This window comes from Megalopta genalis, chromosome 2 (genome assembly GCF_051020955.1).
Source record: "Megalopta genalis isolate 19385.01 chromosome 2, iyMegGena1_principal, whole genome shotgun sequence".
NCBI classification, from domain to species: domain Eukaryota; kingdom Metazoa; phylum Arthropoda; class Insecta; order Hymenoptera; family Halictidae; genus Megalopta; species Megalopta genalis.
The window spans coordinates 36,247,757-36,268,503 of record NC_135014.1 but is presented as its reverse complement, the minus strand read 5'-3'; the positions used below and the strand labels follow the sequence as shown (position 1 = coordinate 36,268,503).

Below are 20,747 nucleotides of genomic sequence, written 5' to 3'. Positions count from 1 at the left end.
AGTCGGGGGAAGAAGCGGGGCACCCTCCACAGCCGCCATCTTGTTCCATCGTGGCGCGTTTAAATCGGCGCGTTCGAGTGGCGTCGACGACGGCGGACGTTCGCGAAAGTTCGCGCGGGACGTTTATTGCGGAGATAATTTTGGTCCGCGAATCGAGTCATTAATTTCAGGGTATCCATTACGGCGATCGCTCGAGGGACACTCGAGAGACAGTCGCGTCCCCTCTTTCTCTTGTTCGTTCTCTTTCCGGTTTCTGTTCTTCGCGAGCGGTCTCGAGCGTGGTTGTTGCTCATCCGAATAAAGAAAGGATCGTTCGAATAAAAAAGAGTCATTCGACTGAACAATGCTTCCAATAAATTGCTAGAATCATTTCTAACGAATAATGAATAATCGTTGGTCGAATATTTTATTCCACTAAAAGGAATTCATTCGGATGATTATCTTAGCTAAATATTTATATATAATATATTATATTATTATATATTATCTAAAATATATATGTATTAGATTTACTAGACACAATAGACTCGTCTTCTATTCTCTTCCAAACGGCAGCGTAAGGGTGGTCGCGTAATGCAGAGACCGAGAGAGAATCAGTTCGGATAAGCGAGGTTGCAGAGCAGCGTCTCGTTTGAGCAGAAGTTGCTTGGCTAGGGGCGGCGTCAGGCGGAGATAAAGGCCGGTAATTTTGCGAAAGTAAGCTTTTTTTTATTGCACGGCATTGTGGCTCGCGTGCCGATGTTCGCTATAAATGCACAAACATCCGCGCGGGGCCCGACGATAAGCCGGGTCTATTGTGAAACTCTTGGTACGCGGATCCTAATGGGACGTCGATTAACGCATTCCCCGGCGGGAGCCGATAAACCACGATGAACAGATAAGCATTCCTCCTTTGTGCCGCGATGAATTACGGCCGCTCGTTAAGTGGACGGCTAATGAGAATTTAAAACATTCTGCGTCGCGGGAGGGAAAAACCTTCGATCGTTCGCGCAAGGATCGGTTTCTCTTCTGCCAAGGTTACTACCGTCTCCGAAATGTGCAGAGAGAAGCGATCTTCGTTGCGCATTGCGGAATTTAAATTTGTAAAATTGAATGCAACTTTGTATAAATATAATATAAATTTATAAAAATTCACCGCCCGCGATTCTGCGAGAAAGCAGGCAATATTATTCATCCGAACATAAACTACTCGAAAAAATTATAGCAGAGCTTGAATTAAAGCTTGAAATCTCTACTTTAAGATAATGTTCCTGGATTTTAGCTTTGATGCATCCTCGTCACTGCAACCCTTTAAATGCGAGACCACGTTTTTCATAAGTAAAAATTGCCAAGTTTGACGAAATGCACGGACTTCGTCAAATTTTCTTCGAAGATGCCGTTTACAGACGAATGAAGCTCGATTCTTTCCCTTTAATTCGGAAGAAAAGAAACGTGGCTACGATTTTTGTTCGCGAAGTTACAGCACTTTGAAGTAACCCTTGCAAGTCCGTCGTCGAACTTGGGAATCTCCAATATGACAAACATGGCCTCAGATTTAAGGGGTTACAGCGACGAGGTTGCATCAAATATAAAATCCAGAAACACTGTTTTAAAGCAGAACTTTCAAGCTTTAATTTAAAATAAAAGTCATAATTCTACGATGATTTTTCGCGGAGTTATCGCCAGTCAAAGTTGGCCAATTTTTATTCAAAATTGTTCTGTGCTATAATTTTTTCCCTATTTTCTTTAACACTTTGACTGCCGCGACAGTCGTATGTTCATGGATTTGTTTACGGAATTATTTGGTCAGATTTGAAGATAGCGTTGCGCTGCCGATTACTGCGAAGGACCAAAAAAATACTACACGTATTCGCGGCACAAACTTATGAAATAAACCTAATAATACTGTTCACAAACGTGCGAGAATAATCTCGAATATCAAGCTCGAAGAATTTCTTGGAAGCCAGTGATACGGCAGAAGATCGTTAAGCTTCTGTTGGATACAGTGGTTAAACGGCTTATTTATAGACCACGACCAGTTACTTTAAAGTACTCCCAAGTGTTGCCGGGACAAGGCGGATCGAAAAAGGAGAAGAAGTCGAGCGACGGAGCAGAAGTTCGCCGTGCTGCATTATAAAGTCGTTCGATACAGTTGTTCGCGACCGGTTCCGCTAATTGGGAAATTAGTTTCGCGCCGTGATTTTGTAATAACCGCGATAATTCCCCCGGGGGTCCTGGCACACGAGGAGGACAAAGAGGAGAAGGAGAAGGAGCATTAAGCCCGGAAAGTTTCGCGAGTCCCGGGGCCGAGATGTTTTCAAGGGAATTCAAGGTTTCCAACCGCAAAAGGGGCGTTCTCGATTCGTGGCACGGTTTCGCGCGCGTGCACCATATCGAACGTCGCGTTACGTCGAGTTACGTCGTCGGTGTTGCGCAAAAACTCGCGTGACGAGTCGCCGAGAACACCGGTGTCAATGACTGGAAATATCGCGGCATCGATATTCCGGCCGCCGATCTCCGCATAGCGAACCGACATTGCCAATTTTGTGGAGAGGACACAGGAACATTGGAACACTGGAGAAACTGTAGCGAGTTAGAAAGATCGAACTTAAGCTTGGAAAAAATTCTGGCGGAAGAGGGAAGAAATTTCCTTCCTTCTCAAATAAGTTGAATATGATCGATTCTAGTCAAGTCTATACAAAAATTAAAATTAAAAAGTTAAATATTATGGAATTGTATAAATTATATTAAAAATTACATTTAATCTATAGCAAATTTTTTGAAAAACTTTTCAATTAAATTATATAATAATATATAAATAATATATAATATAATATATATATATATATAATAATAATATAATAATATAATAATATAATAATATAATATAATAATATAATAATAATAGAATAATAATAATAATAATAATATATATATAAAATTATATAATAAATTTCCACTATTATTCAATTCCATATTAAAAACTCAAAGGGCTCATCACGGTTTCAGAACAAATAAATTAAAAAATATATATATTGTGATGACTATTATACCTTATTTTAGAATTATTGAGATTGCAAAGATGTTTACATCGGAAATTATCTGTGAAATTATTATCTATCTATTGCAACAAAGATGAGTCAAATAAACAACTCTTTATTCCTGTAATAATTTCAGTGAGTTGAAAATAATACATAGATGTCCTCAAATTCTTTTCGCATCTTCATTGTTTGAAATTTCGTCCACCCATTTTTATTGTAAATGCATAAAATCCGCAGTCTAGCAGTAACGATCGTGTAATAGATTTTTACGCGACAGCTTTTCGGCAAACATCCTCGTGCCACGATTTTAACGAAAATTGTTCTGGAACGTTGCGGTAAGTTTCACACGTTTTACGGAATTGGTCACGAAGATTGATGGACACAGCCGAGGGGAGCAAAGTCAACGCAAACAAGTCGCTTTTAGTGGTCGATAGATCCAGGCATCGCGTCGATCCTGCGACGATGTTATCGCGTCATCGGATTATGAGACGGTAAACCGGGGGATCGTCGGTAGAATTGAAAGATCAGTCGACGATCATTGGGTTTTCGCGACGAAATTGGCTTACCGGGAGCAAACCGGAGGTCCGTCGTCCGCGAAATCGAAGAACGAAGTGACGCCGCCGCAGAGCCAACCCATAAAACACCGAAACACCGTAAAAAGAAACCACCGTTTAGGGTCGCGCGTTCCCGCGTCGCCGAAGGAACAAACCCCGCCGGCAATCAATCCCTGTAAACGCGATACGTATCGCGTACAAAGCAGACTCGGGAAGCCTTCCATTTCAGAAGGGCCGCGAAAAGTAATCCCATCGGTCTACACATAGAAAACGAAACCGAGAAACTGTGCGAGAAGGACGGAGAAACTCGGGGAGCGACGCTGAGATTCGGAAAGCGACGGAGGAACTTGGAGAGAGAGAGAGATAGAGAGAGAGAGAGAGAGAGAGAGAGAGAGAGAGAAGGAGAAAGAGAGAGAGGGAGAGAGAGAGAAAGAGAAAAGGAGAAAGAGAGAGAGAGAGAGAGAGAGAGAGAGAGAAAAGGAGAAAGAGAAAGAGAGAGAAAAGAGAGAAGGAGTGAGAGGAGAGAGAGAAGGAGAGGGAGAGAGAAAGAGCGATGAAACTGGGAAAGAGAGACAGAGAAACGAAATTTTTCGCGAAACTTTCGAATAAGTTCCAAGCTTCGGCGAAGGTGGACTCGAGGTTCTGGAAATGGTGCATGGTTCCTACGACACGTCTTAACGATTTCCCGTTCGGTCCCCATGCAGCCGAGTTCTATGCAGAAGATTAATAGAGCCTTCGTGGCACGTTTTCGAGCACGAGTTTTCGCCGCATGCGAGAGTTTCGACATCGATGCTCGGACATGCGGCTCCGCTCGTTCTTCGACCCGCGAACCGTTTAACGCTAAATCCACCACGGTTAAATGTCCGCTTTCTCATTTTACAATTATAACCAGACTGCGAATCTTCGTGCAAAATAAAAATTGTGTTAGTTACAAGATGCTGGACCCCTACATAGACATTTATTTCTTTCCTTAGTCATGTTGATAAGTTGACGGTAGTACAACAATATTTTCGAATTGTTCAAATGTTTCTGCTATTTTACATTTCACCAACTGATTTTTGCCACGAACGCATAAAATCCGCAGTCTAATTATAACAATAACGAGGACCGTTCTACAGTAAATGATTAAAATATATATGATTTTGATATAATTAAATAAAATAAAATGTATCTTCGTATTTTCATGAAGTAACGCGCGTTATTCAATTTTACTGCTCGGTAGGCTTAGTGTCAAATTAGCATTTTTCTGTACGATAATGAGGCCTCTCACGCATTCTCGAAATATTTCTATACGCCTCAAGTGATTCACTTCTGAATTTCGCGGAAATTGCGACGGCACGTGAATCTCTCGAGAGACCCAAGTGTCGGAAAATCCTCGTCAATATCTATTAGCACCGTTCCCGGAAGGGATATAATAGATCCGCGTTGATCGGCGCGTCTGTTCGACTCGTCGAGTGGCAGTAAAAAAGAGAAGTTACATCGATTCGCGGAGCGGAACGATATTTACACGATCCGGAGTTCTGTTTGAAATATTCGCGACGAGTCCGGCGATGTACAGAGCAGCAATAAATTTCGATGGCCAATAAATTATTCAAATTCGCCGGGCGCTACCGGGCTCCGTGGAAACCGGCTGGCGAGCCGGGAGACGGGCAATTCGAACCGGTCTCGGGAAAGCCGATCATCTCTGCGGGGAGAAAAACGGGCCACGGCGGCTCGCCGCCGATCAGCAAGTGTAATGACGCCGCATTAATATTAATATTCGGCATTCGTCTCCGCGCGAAACCCGGCGGACGTTTGTCCATCAATATTTGCACGAGCGTGTGCGCGTTCTGCTGCTGGGTGCAGCTCTGCTGTTTACCGACGCCTCTCGTTTCTGCCGGTTTTAATGGCGTCGGGGCCCCGCTCCGATGCCCGTCTGTTTGCAACCACCCCGCCCTCGGATCGACGTCGTTCCGTCGTCGTTTACCAAACTTTCTCGGTTTTATTCCGGCTGTTACGCTCCTTCCGTTTGTCTCCGCCTGGGATTCTTCGATCATGCCCGACCGTTGCGACACGACTACGCCGAAATCGCACCAGTTGCTCCCCGCGTAGGAGATTACAGGGGCATCGTTGAATTACAGTATACGAAATTTCTGTAAGATATACTACTAGTTTTAATAGAAATGTAAACAATATCGATAATGTAATAGTTAATCGATAATTGTGGTATATAGTCTAATATTAGTAATATTATTATTTATTATTATTATAATACTAATACTATAATATACCATTAGTCCTAATATCAATAATGTAATAGTTAATCGATAATTGTGATATATAGTCCTCTAATATTAGTAATATTATTATTTATTATTATTATAATACTAATACTATAATATACCATTAGTCCTAATATCGATAATGTAATAGTTAATCGATAATTGTGATATATAGTCCTCTAATATTAGTAATATTATTATTTATTATTATTATAATACTAATACTATAATATACCATTAGTCCTAATATTAGTAATGGTATATTATAGTATTAGTATTATATACTATATATACTATATATAATATACTAATATACTATATATTAGTGGTATTAGGACTAATATAATAGGACATAATTGAGGCGTAACAGAAAGCTGAAAATCAGTGTACAGAATTTATTGCACAGATATTTGCATTTTCTGCAGACCATTTTTTGACTGTTGGATCCGTGAAGATTAAATTTGCTTTCATCCGAAAATATTACATCATTACACCACCAACTGTCTTTGTGAAAATATTCTTTTGCAAATTTGCGAAACAAAAAGAAATGGTGTGGCGTAAAGTAAATACAGAATTAAACATTTCAAATTTAAGACCGACAGTGAAACACGGTGGTAGGAGTGTAATAGTGTGGGGTTAGATCTCGTCTGTAGGTGTAAGTGAATTAATTTTTGACGATGGTATTATGGACGAAATGAAGTATTTGGACATTTAAAAAAAAAATTTAATTACAAGACAATGATCCTAAACAAAAGGTCAGAATTGTACAGGAATATTTATTATACAATTGTCTAAAAATACTGCATCCTCCTCCTCAATCGCCTGATTTAGATCCAATTGAAAATTTATGGGATCAATTGGATCGCAAAATTCGTACAACACCTACAAAGACAACAACAGAGATGAAACAACGTTTGTTAGGCGAATGGAAACGGATTTCGCCGGATTATTTAAATAAAATCATCTGCAACATGCCCAAGCAATTACACGAAGTAATAAAACAAAAGGGTCAACCGACAAAATATTAATATTATGATAACATGATTAAAAAGATTTTCATTTTATTTAAAATTAATGTAATTCATTCACTGTCCGAATATTTTTCCGACGTAGAATTTTGTCACAATCTTGTTTATCGCTTATTATACAAAAAACCATGTGGAATAAATAAACAAAATTTATGTTTCTACTTACTTTAAGAAGTGCTTTATTATATGAGAGAACAATTGATTCAATAATACTAATTTAAACAATAAAAAGGAGCAATAATTCTTCTAACAATATGGTGTCGGAATATTAATGCGAGTCACTGTATGTATAAAAACAGTTCCAAATTTCGCTACGTTTCCGTGTAATAATCAGTTATGCTAACAATAAACAACGTATTATAAAAGTAAACACTAAACCTACCGAGTCGGTCAAAATGACCAGTTTCGCGTTTTATTGTATATTTCCGAGTTGCTGAATTTGGAAAAGCTCTCTTTCGTGGAAAATGATCGAATAAATTTACTAATTCAAGCATGCATTATATTATAAATGGCAAGAGGTCTGAGTGAAATCAATTTTATCGTTCAGATAACACAATTCGTGTCAGTCACTTTTAGCGGAATTTCATCGAATCGCCAATTAATTCGGCGCACAGTTTTTACGTAAATTCGAATCGCCGTCTTCTCTGACAGAAACATGGAAGCTGTTCAAAATTGACTGCTTGCCCAGCTGTACATGCATCCGGGATGCATATTTTATCGTCGGCATTGCGACGATACTTAACCGTCGTATTACAGCGTCGATCACTATTAATCGGGGCGGAATGTTCGGTAAAAGGTTTGGCGCCGGATCCGGCAAGTGTTTTTTCCGCTGGAAATGGCTCGCTTTTCCATTGATGGCATTTCGGCGAGCTCGTTTGCGGCCGTCGCCGACACGCCGCCGATAAATATGTGATTCGTCCGGGGAGACGGACCGCAATATGGGATCTCGTTTGATAGTCTACGAGTATCCGCCGGCAGCGAAGTTAGATACAGTTAGATCCCCCCGGTGTATGCCCAATTTTAGATTGCACCCGTCGGACGGTTATTATATTTAACGAGAATGTAAATAATTCCCTGTCTGGCTCACCCTCCGCTCTGTCCGGGCTACGGCGATGCCGGCCGGTCGATGGAAATTGTTGCTTAATTTCATCGTAAACGTTCGCTCGCGGTTATTCGATCGCGAATTAATTCGTTGGAATGGTTCACTGGCTCGCGATCGCCCGGTATGGCTCGATCTCGATCGTCTCGTCGATCGTCGAACAATTTGCTGATCACTTTTCGATGCAAGGAAAACTGCAGTTCAAATTCAAGTACGTTCTATTACACGTGCCTGGAAAAAGTTGCAGTTGCTCGTGGTTATCCAGTTTAACCTTTCGATTAGTTGGCAATTAGTATGAACCGACGATGAATGCGCAAAATAAGCGCAAATAAACACTTACGCGCGAACGTCGAAACGCATTAATAAGTTGTTCACATTGTTCTGATTAGGATGTGCAAACAACCTTGGCAATCATTTGCACAAGTCAAAATGCATTAGTGAATCGTTGACACCGTTGTGATTAGAAGAATCGCGAATTTTGAAACGTCAATGCATGATCTTTCATTTATTAACACGTTGAACGGCACGTTACCCATGTTTGGGTGACGACTATGTTTCCGCAGTCTTGTATGTAAACAACCTTGACAAATATATGCACAAGTCAAAATGCATTAGTGAATCGTTGACACCGTTGTGATTAGAAGAATCGCGAATTTTGAAACGCCAATGCATGATCTTTCATTTATTAACACGTTAAACGGCACGTTACCCATGTTTGGGTGACGACTATGTTTCCGCAGTCTTGTATGTAAACAACCTTGACAAATATATGCACAAGTCAAAATGCATTAGTGAATCGTTGACACCGTTGTGATTAGAAGAATCGCGAATTTTGAAATGTCAATGCATGATCTTTAATTTATTAACACGTTGAACGCCACGTTACCCATGTTTCGGTGACGTCCAATTAAAGCAGGATTTTGGAGGTAATTTATAGTAATTTTTTATTTGTAACACAACTATGACGAGTATAAACAGTATAGGGTAATAATAAAGTATAAATTAAACAAGAACAAATATGAAAAATATATTTTATATTATAATATCTTATTATAGTTACGATGGAATTCGTTAAAACATTGTAAACATAATTGGGGTGACTCTGGACACTCAGGACAATACCTTATAGTCGTTTGAAAATTTTTGTTTGTTCACGCTGGGCGTGAAATTAATGCATTTTTTAATTAATTAATTTTTTTTATTACTTAATGCATTTTGACTTGTGCAAATGTTTGTCAAGGTTATTTACATATGTCAATTCTAATCAGAACAGTGTAAACAACTTACTAATGCGTTTCGACGTCCGTAAACGTTCATTTGCGGTTATTTACGCATTCACCGTCGGTTCATACGAATTGCCAACGTGTTAAAAAGATTGAAGGAAAGATGAAGTTGCTACTTGATTTCTACTCTTCGCAACTGATGTAGACAATTTTTATTTCCCATAAAAATCCGCGGTCTAGTGATTAGGGTTGGCGCATTGTGTGGTGGTGCAGTGAATTTTTGCCTTCCGTAACGGTATATTCTGTGAAACTTCGTTTGTTAACTTCCTCGGTTATATTAAATTTCCTTATTCTTTTATTTTGTTTATTACTGAGTAAAAAAATTTCATATGTCGTATTCGATAAATATAAGGTAAATTATTTACTCGAAAACGAACTCAAGAGACACAGCAATTGGACTTTCTACAGTAATCGGCTCCACTATCCTAATTCCGAACAAAATAAACATAACAGAAAACAAGATTTTGCCACAAATGCGGTAGAATTAGAAGAATGGCTGAGACTGTTCCCAAAGAAATGCAAAGAATTATGTGCTACATCTTCGAGACGACCGACGAATAGTTACAAGGTCGTAGATTTTACGCATTTATGGTAAAAATGTATAATTCAAGTACAGAGCAAAAACGATACCATAAAACTGTCAGAATATTCTCACATTACTTTCGCTTTGTTAAGATCATTAAAAGAAAAAACGCACTCTTATCTATCTCCCAATTGATAGAGAGATATATTGAGAGAGATTTTGCAATTGATAGAGATAATTTTTATTATGCATGAAGATCCGCAGTCGAGCAATTACGATCACCACGATCACTTTTCGATCACGAAAGTGCTCAGAAAATAATCGATTACCGGTGAACTCTGCCGAAAAATCGGCCGCTGCGAACGCAGGAGGGAAGAGCGGTGGGTGTAAGATGTCTATTAGAAGGGGAAGAGGGTGGTGCCAGGCGTAGAAGTCAGGTGGGCAAGGTGAATCGCGGGAAAGGTTGACGTCGCGTCGCAGGGGCGTTCGGTGGTGTTCGTCGGCGGCCGCGCGGGGGTGCAAGGGTGGCGCGAAGGTGGTGGTGGTTATCGAGGGAACGTCTGTCGGCCTAGAAGCAGCTCGATCGCGCGTCTACGGTGGGGGTAGAGGATACGCTCAGCCATGTGCTCGCGCGTCGACGCTCGATCGGCGATCAGTCGTAGCCGCGCGCTCTCTTCGAGCACGTCGTGTATATCCACAAACGCGTTCCCGTTCGTTTCACCGCGATCCGCCGCAGTCCGTACACGTTCTCGAGAGACACAGAGCATCGTCGTCGAGCGATCTCCGCTCTAACAACAATAACAACAACAACAACAACAACAACGACTTCTCGACTCTAAGCCATCGACATCGTTCCTACGATGACGTCAGTGTGCGCCGAGTGCTCGCGCGTGTGATCGTTCGATTCGGAGCGGAATTTGTGCGAGACCGATCCGTGTGATCGTCGTCGAGGAAACCGATCGACGAGGCCGATACAGAGCAAGAGAATATCCACGTGTGCCGGGGACGTAAGATGCCCAGGTGATTCGCCCCGAGACCACCACGTTCCTCGAGGCCCCGATCGTTTCTCCTAGATCGCGTTCGATCGGCTCGCGCGAGGGGGCACAGGTCGATCGAGAGCAGCTACCCTTTTCGGCTAGTGTCGCTCGATCCATCCCCAGGCTCGGTGGAACGCATCCTGGCGCGTTGTTCTCGCCGTACAGTGGAATCGTCGACGATCGTGCCGCGATCATGCACCACACGGCACCCTGGTACCTACCCTGGGGCCTGAAGCTGGTGCCGTTGCCGATCCCGCCTGGACACCCCGCTTCCGGCATACCGAACCCCGGCCTGCACCTGCTGGCACCGTTGCCAGGCATCTACGCCCCCGAACCGAGAAAGGTAGGAGCCCGTTAGCACAGCTTTTTCATCCCCTACTCGCGATTATCGATCCGGCGACTTTGCCAGTCTCTGTTCGATCGAGACGGTTCCTCGCGATCCCGGGCGATCCAGGGCCGATCGGAATCGAACGATATTTTGTCAACGCACCACTCATCGGTGTTTGTTTTCGTTTGTTCGATTCGGTTCGTCCGAGATCGTGTGGGTTTTCAGTGAGCATCCTTGGAAGCGGGTTCCGTCGGAATTTGCTGTTTGACGAAGTTTGACGGAGGTTTAGTTTATCCGAATTCTCGAACGATTTTATTCGTGATCTCAGGAATTTGCAGCGAGTACTGTTCTTTGAACTCTCGATACGGTTTTATGTTTGACCCAATTCGATGGAGGTTTGCGAAAACCAACAGATTTTTGGATTATTGATTTGACGCGTCGATGTCGAGTGCAGCTGTCCGTGGGTAACGTGAATTTTTAGGTATAGCAGGTGTTTCGGGACCTGGCACCGTGATAATTTAGTGGTTGTTTAGAGTTTGCCGATCGCGATGAGAAATATGAATCTGTTCGGAGAGATTTGTGTTTGCACAAACCACTCGCAACGGTCTACGATTTGTTCCTCGAAATTAACGAAATTAATTCCTCGAAGTTGTTCACATATTGATCCTTCGGGTGACGCGGATGTTCGAGCTTGATCGGTGTGTTTGATTAGGTTTGCGACAGCTTGGAGCGTGCAGTTAGACCAAATTTTCGAGAAATATTATTATGTAATAATATTATAATTGGAACATGGATTTGATGTATTTTTTAAAACAAATGAATAGATAAAAAAAAACAGAATTAAAAGGACGTTAGAAGAATTTAAGAATACTGTTACGTTATTTTCAACTTATTACGATTTTTAAAAGAGGAAAGACGTTTTTATGTAATTTATATTTCTTAAAATGAACTCGGATAATATTTATTTTGCATAAAGACATTATTATAAAATTGTAACTTATATAGTAATATAATAACTAGACTGCGGATTTTTATGCAAAATAAAAATTGCCTGCATCGATTGAAAGAAATAGAAATTAATTAGCAAGTTCATTTCTTGTTTAGTTGTTTTAAAAGATTAAAAATAATACATTGACATATCAAATTCTTTTAACCTTTTTACTATTTTAAATCGAATTTATTTAATTTTGTTATGAATGCTCACAAGATCTGCAGTCTAATTGTATAACTTAGATAGTAGCGTTATAACTTACATAGTAATGTTATAAATTGCACAGTAATATTACAACTTATATGGTAATATAATTCGCACGGTAATATTATAACTCGCATAGTAATATTATAAAAAAATATTTCAGCGTGAAATTTGTGATTTCTTCAGCTCCAAAAATTTCTGCGACCTTTGAAAATTTCTCTCGCAGGGATATTTTTCGATGGATTATTTTCGACGGATTATTTTTCGCGCTTGACGTACTAAAATCGCCCGATCGGAAACGCGGGACTCGGCGTATCGGTTTATTGTTTTCTGTTAAACAGCGGAATCAGTAACAAATAGTTGGCCGACGTTGGCGACCGCATCAGCTGGAACTCCGATTAAAACTGCATAGTTCATCGTACGGAGTTTGTCGATCGTAAAGGGTTAAACGGGGGTAAACGTTCGCAGCCGTAAACCCAACCCGTAAACGAAAGTTTTATTAGTTTACATTAGCCGCGAGCCGGTAAACCATTAGCCTCCGTGTTATCAGTATATTTTGAACGGTCTTATGCAGCGATAAATAATCGTTATTTATCGCTTTCGAAATCCAGAAACATTTCCCACGCAAACCGCGTATTTCGAGTCGAAATTGTTAGCTTTCCAGGAACAACGGCACGAGAAGTTCTCTTTTCTCCTTTTTCGGACAAATTCAACGAATTAGTTGCTTCTCGTTCGCGGACCAACTTTTATCCCCCGATGTATATCACTGCTTTTCCAAATTGTTTTTCGACGCGGTCCACGCGGTTCGGGAGAGCCGAGTACTCCGACGAGTTGTCTCTCGGCGCGTTAATTATCGCCGCTCGTAAAAGTTTCACGCCTCGGCGTCCTTCAAGATGTCGTTGTCGACAATTATATAATGCTGTATTTTCGACGAGCCACTGTCGAACGCGAGCGGCGAGCCGTGTCCGCTGATCGACGCAGATTTTCACCAAATTGGTCGGAAATATTCAAATTTCCTCAGCCTGGTTTTCAGTCGTTACAACTCTCCGTCCGTCGATTTCACCATTTTCCCGAACTTAATACGTACTACCGGTCCGTTCGGGTCTATTTGACCCGACAGAAATTTTATATGCTCGCAACTTTGTCATTATTCTGCATCACTTAACAATTATTCTGCAAGTAAATTCTATGCTCGATGAACTATTTCGCATAAATGAAACGATAGCTATTACATCGAAGCAGGGTTGGGGAAAAATAGATGTTTGAAATGGTAAATAAACTATAAATATTTTTGTCTTCTCGTGTAATACAGAATTTGGCAAATAAACTATTCTTTGAAATAGCAGTTACGTACGGATGTTACGTAGTTAAACATATTTAAAATGCTGTACAATGCTATTCAAACAAAGTTTATTCGCCAAATTCTGTATTACACGAGAAGATCAAAATATTTGTAATCTATTTAACGTTTCAAAAATCTACTCGAGTAAAAGTAACGCGTGATCTGTTCAACTAGTAAGTAATAATTAATTTAAAACTGTCTATGCATCATTCTATCGCTTTCAATACAAGCTATTGTATATCTTGTAACAGCAGGAGGGTGGGTATCTCGCGAAACATTCAGGTTTATCAGTAAGGATCTCCGGGCAGAATTTTTCGGCGAGAATTGTCAGCGGCGAATTTCTCAATAAATGTAATTTTCAACCGAGAAACTATCTATAATCTCGCGTCCCGGCGACTCGAAAGTGGAATTTCCGGAAAGATCTCGGGCGGAATAGGATTCGAAAGGGGTAGGTTCCGAGGCAAACCCGTCACATTTCGCTGCACGTCGGATTAATTCCGCGTTACAGAATTTCCAGGCGTGTCTCGGGTACCGCTCTCGCGTGAAATACTGTCACTTTTCAGGAAGGAAATATTCTTCGGAGAAATTGAAAAGTATTAATTCCAGGGGAGCGGAGCTCCCATTGGTCGGCTTGAATTATTAGTTGCACGACGGAGCCCCGTGTAATCGATTCCCGGCGCAATACTCTCCAAGGATGCGGAAAATAAATAGACGCAGGAAGTTATCGGTGGAAGTTCGTAATAGTTCCATACGTATTCAAGTCGTTTCGCGAACTGATGGACTCACGAGCACGTTCTATGCAATAAAAGGTGACTCACTCGCTCAAATATCGCAGTCCGCGGCTTCGAAAGAATTATTCTCTTTTTGCTCCTACTCTCTCTCTCTCTCTCTCTCGCTCTCTCTCTCTTATCTCTCTCTCTTTTCCTCGTTCTCGTTCTCTCATTTCATTCAGAGGAAGGTCACCAAGTCGGTAAATGCTGAGCAAATAGCTATGCTGAAACGATCTCGCGGGCCATTCTTTAAGGATCCGCGAATGTTTGCAATTAATCTACCACCTGCCAAGAGAATCGCCAACTGTTTCCACCGTTCTGTCTCTACGGTTTTGTCTGATCGCTTAAGAATTCCGGTGACGAGTTCTTACGATGAATTCTTCAGCGATCCGAACGGATGAACGTTGATCTTTCAACGGGCTGCTCCTGAATGTTTCGGAGCAATTCCGGATTGGACTGAATTATTTCGCGGCGGAAACGAGTTTCTCGAATGATCCGCCGGATCGGCAATTATCGTCTGTCTCAAGGACGCGTGGAACTTTTTAGCCACCTCCTTGGAGAGACGATTAAATCTTCAGCGATCTATAGGTTAATCGATACTGGATGTAACCAATAATGAAACAGCCTTTTAAATTTTAAAGAAATGCTTATCTAAGAATATTATTATTACTAGACTGCGGATTTTATGCATTTTTTTGTTGCAAAAGTGAATCGGTGAAATACAAAGTAGTGAAAACATTAGGAGAATTTAGCAACATTGCTGCATTGTTTCCAACATTTTAGAACTGTTGAAAGAAGACAAACATTTTCATTTAATTCCCGCTTCTTAGAATTGGTGTAGGACATTTTTATTCTGCATAAAGATACGCGGATTAATTATTAATTATTAATTAAACGGACGAAATACAAGTTAAATTATAAAATATAATATATACATCGATTTAATTATAAAAGCACGTTCTATAAATTACAGTATAAATATTCGATAAAGCTGTCGAAAAAATTGTCGCGAAAACTTGTCTCCGATATTTTCGAACAAGCAAAACGTTGGATAAATGTTAAAACTGCCAGGTCCAGAAATTAGCCTGTAGAAATTGCATTAATTATCGAACGAAGTTCTTCAGCAGTATCCTTTGAGAGTATACCTGATTTTTAACATCACCTGCATTCTTTCCTACGAATGTATATTTTCGAAATCGTACAGCACGCAGGATTTCAGACCGAGATTTTCATTTGATTATAATTCCGTTGATGGGATCCCGAGTGCCAATTATAAGCTGATGGTTAATTAAGAGGTTTGGACGCCCGGAACTGATGAATCGCGGAATGCCGTCGGGATTAATTAATTTTACGAAATCTCCTGCTGATTTTTTATGAAACATTCGAAGCTGTGTCGCGTGTTCTAGACGCATTGTTCGCCGAGCTTCGTGTTTTTTTTTTTCGTTTTTGGTTGTCCGAAGAAACTCTCGCATTATTTCGGAACGTGTGAACGCGTCTAGGAACGTTTGCACGCGTTGAACTTGTGACACGTGGCCTCGCTGTTTATTTAAACGGAATGGCTGTCAAATCGTTTGCGGTTTGACCGTTTGTGGTCCGACCACTCGTGGTCTTGGGTAAAATTTGTGCTATTAACGCGCGGTGACTATATATCTATGTGTACATACGCGAGCACGTAGCCAGACACTATATCCTTGCAGATATAAGTGCATAAATTATCACGGTCCAGTAGTCGCATAAATTATTTTCAACACGCTGCCCCTTGCAACAGCGAAAACACGATTTGTCTCCCAATTTTATAGCCTGCGGACTAAATAATAAGACCATGAAAAATTCAGAATTATTTGTTGGAAATGTTCTTTTACTCTCACCGTTTCGACATGGCTTGTACGTACGTCTTCGGTGATTCATAGCGAGCCCAATTTTTATTTTCTCCGCATTCTAAAAATTTAGGAATACTGTCGCAATATGCATTATTATTGCAAGTTTTGTCGCAATAGGTTTCGGAGATAAAATGCAAAATAATCGCAAAGTTTGTATAAAACATTTTATTCTATAGATCAGAAAGTGATTACAACATTTTCTCGTGTACGTACTAATTCGCTGGTAGGATTCTGAATTTCGTTTCTCTAGTCTTCTAAAAATTTACATATATCGTTGAAACATGCACAAAGACGTATGCAGAGTTTCATAATAAAAAGTGTCCCAGTTTCGCCGCAAAAAATTCTAAAGTTGGCAGAAAACGTTGCTCAAAAAAATTATAGCATAGAACAATTTTGGCTAAAAATTGGCCGACTTTGACTAACGATAAATCCGCGAAAAATCATCGTAGGATGATGAGGTTCTTTTCAAATTAAAGCTTAAAACTTCTAAAAAAAACCCTTTAAAACGCCGTTTCTCAATTTTAAGTTAGACGCACCCTCGCGATCCTAACCCTTTAAATGAGAGGTTTGTCATGTTGAAAATTGCCAAGTTTGACGAAATGCATGGACTTTGTCCAATTTTTGGAAATGCCGTTTACAGTCGAACGAAGTTCGATCCTTCCCCTTCCCGATTTTCGTTTGCGAAGTTACAGCACTCTAAAGTAACCACTCTCGCAAGTCCGTCGTCGAACTTGGCAATTTTCAATATGTCAAACATGGTCTTACATTTAAAAGGTCACAGTGGAGACGTGCGTCAAACTTAAAATCCAGAAACACTATTTTAAAGCAGAAGTTTCAAGCTTTAATTTAAAATAAAAGTCATTATTCTACGATGATTCTTCGCGGAGTTATCGTCAGTCAAAGTCGGCCAATTTTTATCCAAAATGTTGTTCACTGTACGCACTAATTCGTTCGTAGCTACGTCAACATCGTCTTCTTCGTCGTTTAAAAGTTCACGAACATTGTTGAAAGGTGCATAAATACGCTTGCGAAGTTTCACTGCGGAAGGTTACGGAGTTTCTCGGGGGGAGAAATTGCGAAGTCAAAGCGCGGTGTCGTCGCGCAGCAGAAAATCGTCGACACGGCAGCGTATGGGAGGCTTTACGGTGGCGAGTGTGTTAGGTTAAAGATTTCATGGCAGATGACAGGATAGATCGCGCGGAGGACTGTTCACGCGAGTATCGCGTCTATTTGGAAGTTCGCAGGGGAGGTTGATTTAGGGGCGGTTCCAGTGGGTCGCGGGGCCGTGCTACTAACCATTGTTCTGGCAGCGCTCCTTCCGGTGTCCCTTCACTTTTCCGGATATTTCTTTGCCTCGGATTTATGGTTTCCATGGGTGGCTCTGTAGGAAGCGAGCGCTTCCGATACCGCATAGGCGCATAAGATACCTACAGGGCCCGAACGCGAACGGCGAGCACTATACGATACGAAAGGGGAGCACGTGTCTCGCATGTTCACGCGCGCTTATCCTCGCTGCGCCGCGCCTGCGAGACCTCGATTTTTCAAACGGGAATATTCCGACACCCTTCGATTTAATCTCTGGCCATAGTGCCCGTTTAATCTCCGCTATCTTCGCACAGTGAATAAAGAGAGATTTTTAAAAATTCAGCAAACGTTGAAACACGTCCAAAAATTGGTTCGTCGTTCCTGCGGTTTTTCTGCGATTTTCTTGATAAATCGAGGAAAAAAATTTAGGTCATCGAGTAAAATATGTGTAGCATATTAACCCTTCGCAGTTGAGTGGTGACTTTAAAGCGCCACTAAAACTTGTCTTATCGCGTTTCAAAATAATTTTAATATTTAATAATCATTTATATATATTTAAAAATATTTAAATATTATTCAAATAATTTTTTACTAGTAATTGAATATTCAATAAATCAATAAAATAATTCAAATTTGTGCAGAGATAGAAGGTTTTTTAACTTTTTTATTTAATACTAAACAGTAACGCACACAAAGTACAATACAAAAATACAGTAAAGCAGTATATAATAATTCTCGTAATCGTACGCCGAAGTCGTAAACCTTGTTCGTAAGCCGTGTTCGTTATATTAAAATTCCGTATCGTTATCCGTATCGTAAACCGTAATCGTGATCGTAGTCGTGTTCGTAAATCGTAATCGTATTCGTGAGCGTGATCGTAAATTGTGTGTCGACGGTCGTCGCGTTCTGCCTCGTGCCCTGCGAGCGTGTCCTTTTATCAGTGCGCTGGCCCGAACATTACGAGTCTTCTTTCGAATTTGATCGTTCTGTTTGACCAGCGTCTAACGATCGTCGATCGTCCTAGCGGCATCGCGAAGTTTAGATCACGCACATGCTCGTCACGCGGAGTTATTGCACGGTAGTCCGCGAGTTCGAATTTCGGTTCCAATTTCGGCTTCTACGTTTATTTATATTTAAGAAAACTGTTAAATGTGTAACCGAAAGTTGCACCCGAAAATGCATTCGATAAGTGCGCTTCGACAATTTTTGTACCGAATCTCTGCAGCACATTGTTGCCGATTCGCGACGTTATCGGCACTTATAAAGTCGCGTCGGTGTAATCGGCCCGGCTGGATCGCGCGGATAATGCAGCATTAATTGGTACGTATCAGGAATCGATCGACAGATTGATCGGTATCGTCGAATTAGCGCGCGTCGTTATAATAATACTTTGTCGGGCGGGTGCATCACGGAGCGGATGCATCGAGGCGCGAATGCATTAATGCATTAGTGCATTAATCTGTTGGTGCATCGGCGGGCATTGATAGGCGCGCGCGCGCGCGTACGCCGGCTCGCAACGATGCGCGCTGTTGTAACAGTGCACGAGTGCAATAATCCATTAACGTATCGGTGCATCGGCGCAGCGGTGCATCGGTTCACTGTTGCACCGGTGCATCGTTGCAGCGATATATTAACGTAGGAATCTACGAATTGGTTCGTCGGTGAATAGACGCGCCGAAACGTTGGTGAACTACGTCAGGACGCGTCGCTGCGGTATGACGGTGCATCGGCGCAAGAATGCATTAGTGCGACGCTCGATGCATTCGAGTCTCTCGCTATAATAACGATCTATTAATATGACGTTTATTCGATGCGCTGTAGCTCGCGAATTACAAGCGGCAACTACTTCGAACATTCCTCTCGTGCCCGATAACATTTTTCTAATTGAAGATAGATATATCAGCCGACATTGTTTAAAACAAGTTAACATTATTTTCACGCGATCTGTAGCTTTCTTTTTTTTTCCTTCTGGTTTATCGTCGCATCAACTGGTACGATTATGTCATTAGCGACTTCATTTTATTGGTCGATTATGTATTTTTTATCGCATGAAAGTAGTCGTTTTAAAGTCAACTTGTATATTTCAGTCGATCCACATTTCCTGTAAACATTGCAGGTAGAACAATTACTAATTGTAATTGTTATAATTATAGCAGTACCGAGTAGTTTAATTAAAAATGTAGAATTAAAAATTTATAGTTTCAATTAAAAATTAAAAATTTAAGGTTTCATTTAAAATTCAAAGTTTTAATTAAAAATTTGAAGTTTCAATTAAAAATTAAAAATTTAAGGTTTCATTTAAAATTCAAAGTTTTAATTAAAAATTTGAAGTTTAAATTAAAAATTAGAAATTCTAAGTTTAATTCAGAATATTAGGAAGATAAAAAAAGGATTGAAAAATGTCAATATATTATTTTTAATCTATTTATGTCGTCGAAGAAAGAAAAAACTTGCTACTTAATTTCTATTTTTTACAGTTCACGCAGATAATTTTGATTTCGCGGAAGTATCCGCAGTCGAATTCTTACACTCGCACGGCCGAATCTTTTAAATAACACAACCGCTTCAAATATCACGTTTCGTTAAAAAAGCTTGCGCTACCAAAAATTTCCCGCGGTAAGATAACACAAAATAGACAAAAACAGAGAAGAAGCTCGTTGCACGTGGGTCCATAAATTCGCACCGCGAACAACGCCATTATAGCGGGAAACAGTTTCGCGGAATCTCTAGTGGGACATCGCAATTCGGGGTGTGATAAACGTCCCTCCTCCTCTTCCTCCACTCCGCAAGTATATATAGAAAAAAAAGTGGAGGAAACAAGGAGAACAGGGAACAAAGTAGCTCGCGCTGCAACGGTGTTCGTTTAATCGCAGTGGAACCGTCTCGGGCTGACATTTAACGTCGACGAACTTTTATTCGCTGTCACACGATCGGATCAGCATTCGCAAAAGTTTTGCCAACCGTGGCGTGTTCTTCTTCGTTCGTCCTATTCTCTCCCTCTTTCTCTCTTTCTCTCGCTCTCTCTCTTTTGCTTTCGCTCTCTCTCTCTCTCTCTCTCTCTCTCTCTCTCTCTCTCTCTCCCTCCCTCCTCTCTTTCTCTTTCTATCGCCAAGAGTATACTA

General features: G+C 40.8%; 1 protein-coding gene across 3 annotated transcripts in view; it reads left to right on the top strand.

Annotated features, from left to right (window-relative positions):
* LOC117225367 (pseudouridylate synthase RPUSD2) overlaps positions 1-20,747 on the top strand; it is a 284,921-nt gene that overhangs the window by 49,999 nt on the left and 214,175 nt on the right. The window contains exon 1 of one of the 3 annotated variants that reach the window (XM_033478889.2): positions 10,336-11,148. The exons of the other annotated variants lie outside the window; for them this stretch is intronic. Coding sequence (XP_033334780.1) covers positions 10,999-11,148 — 150 coding nt within the window. The 5' untranslated portion in view covers positions 10,336-10,998. Of the gene's footprint in view, positions 1-10,335; positions 11,149-20,747 lie in introns of those variants that run through there. 3 annotated transcript variants of the gene reach the window in all.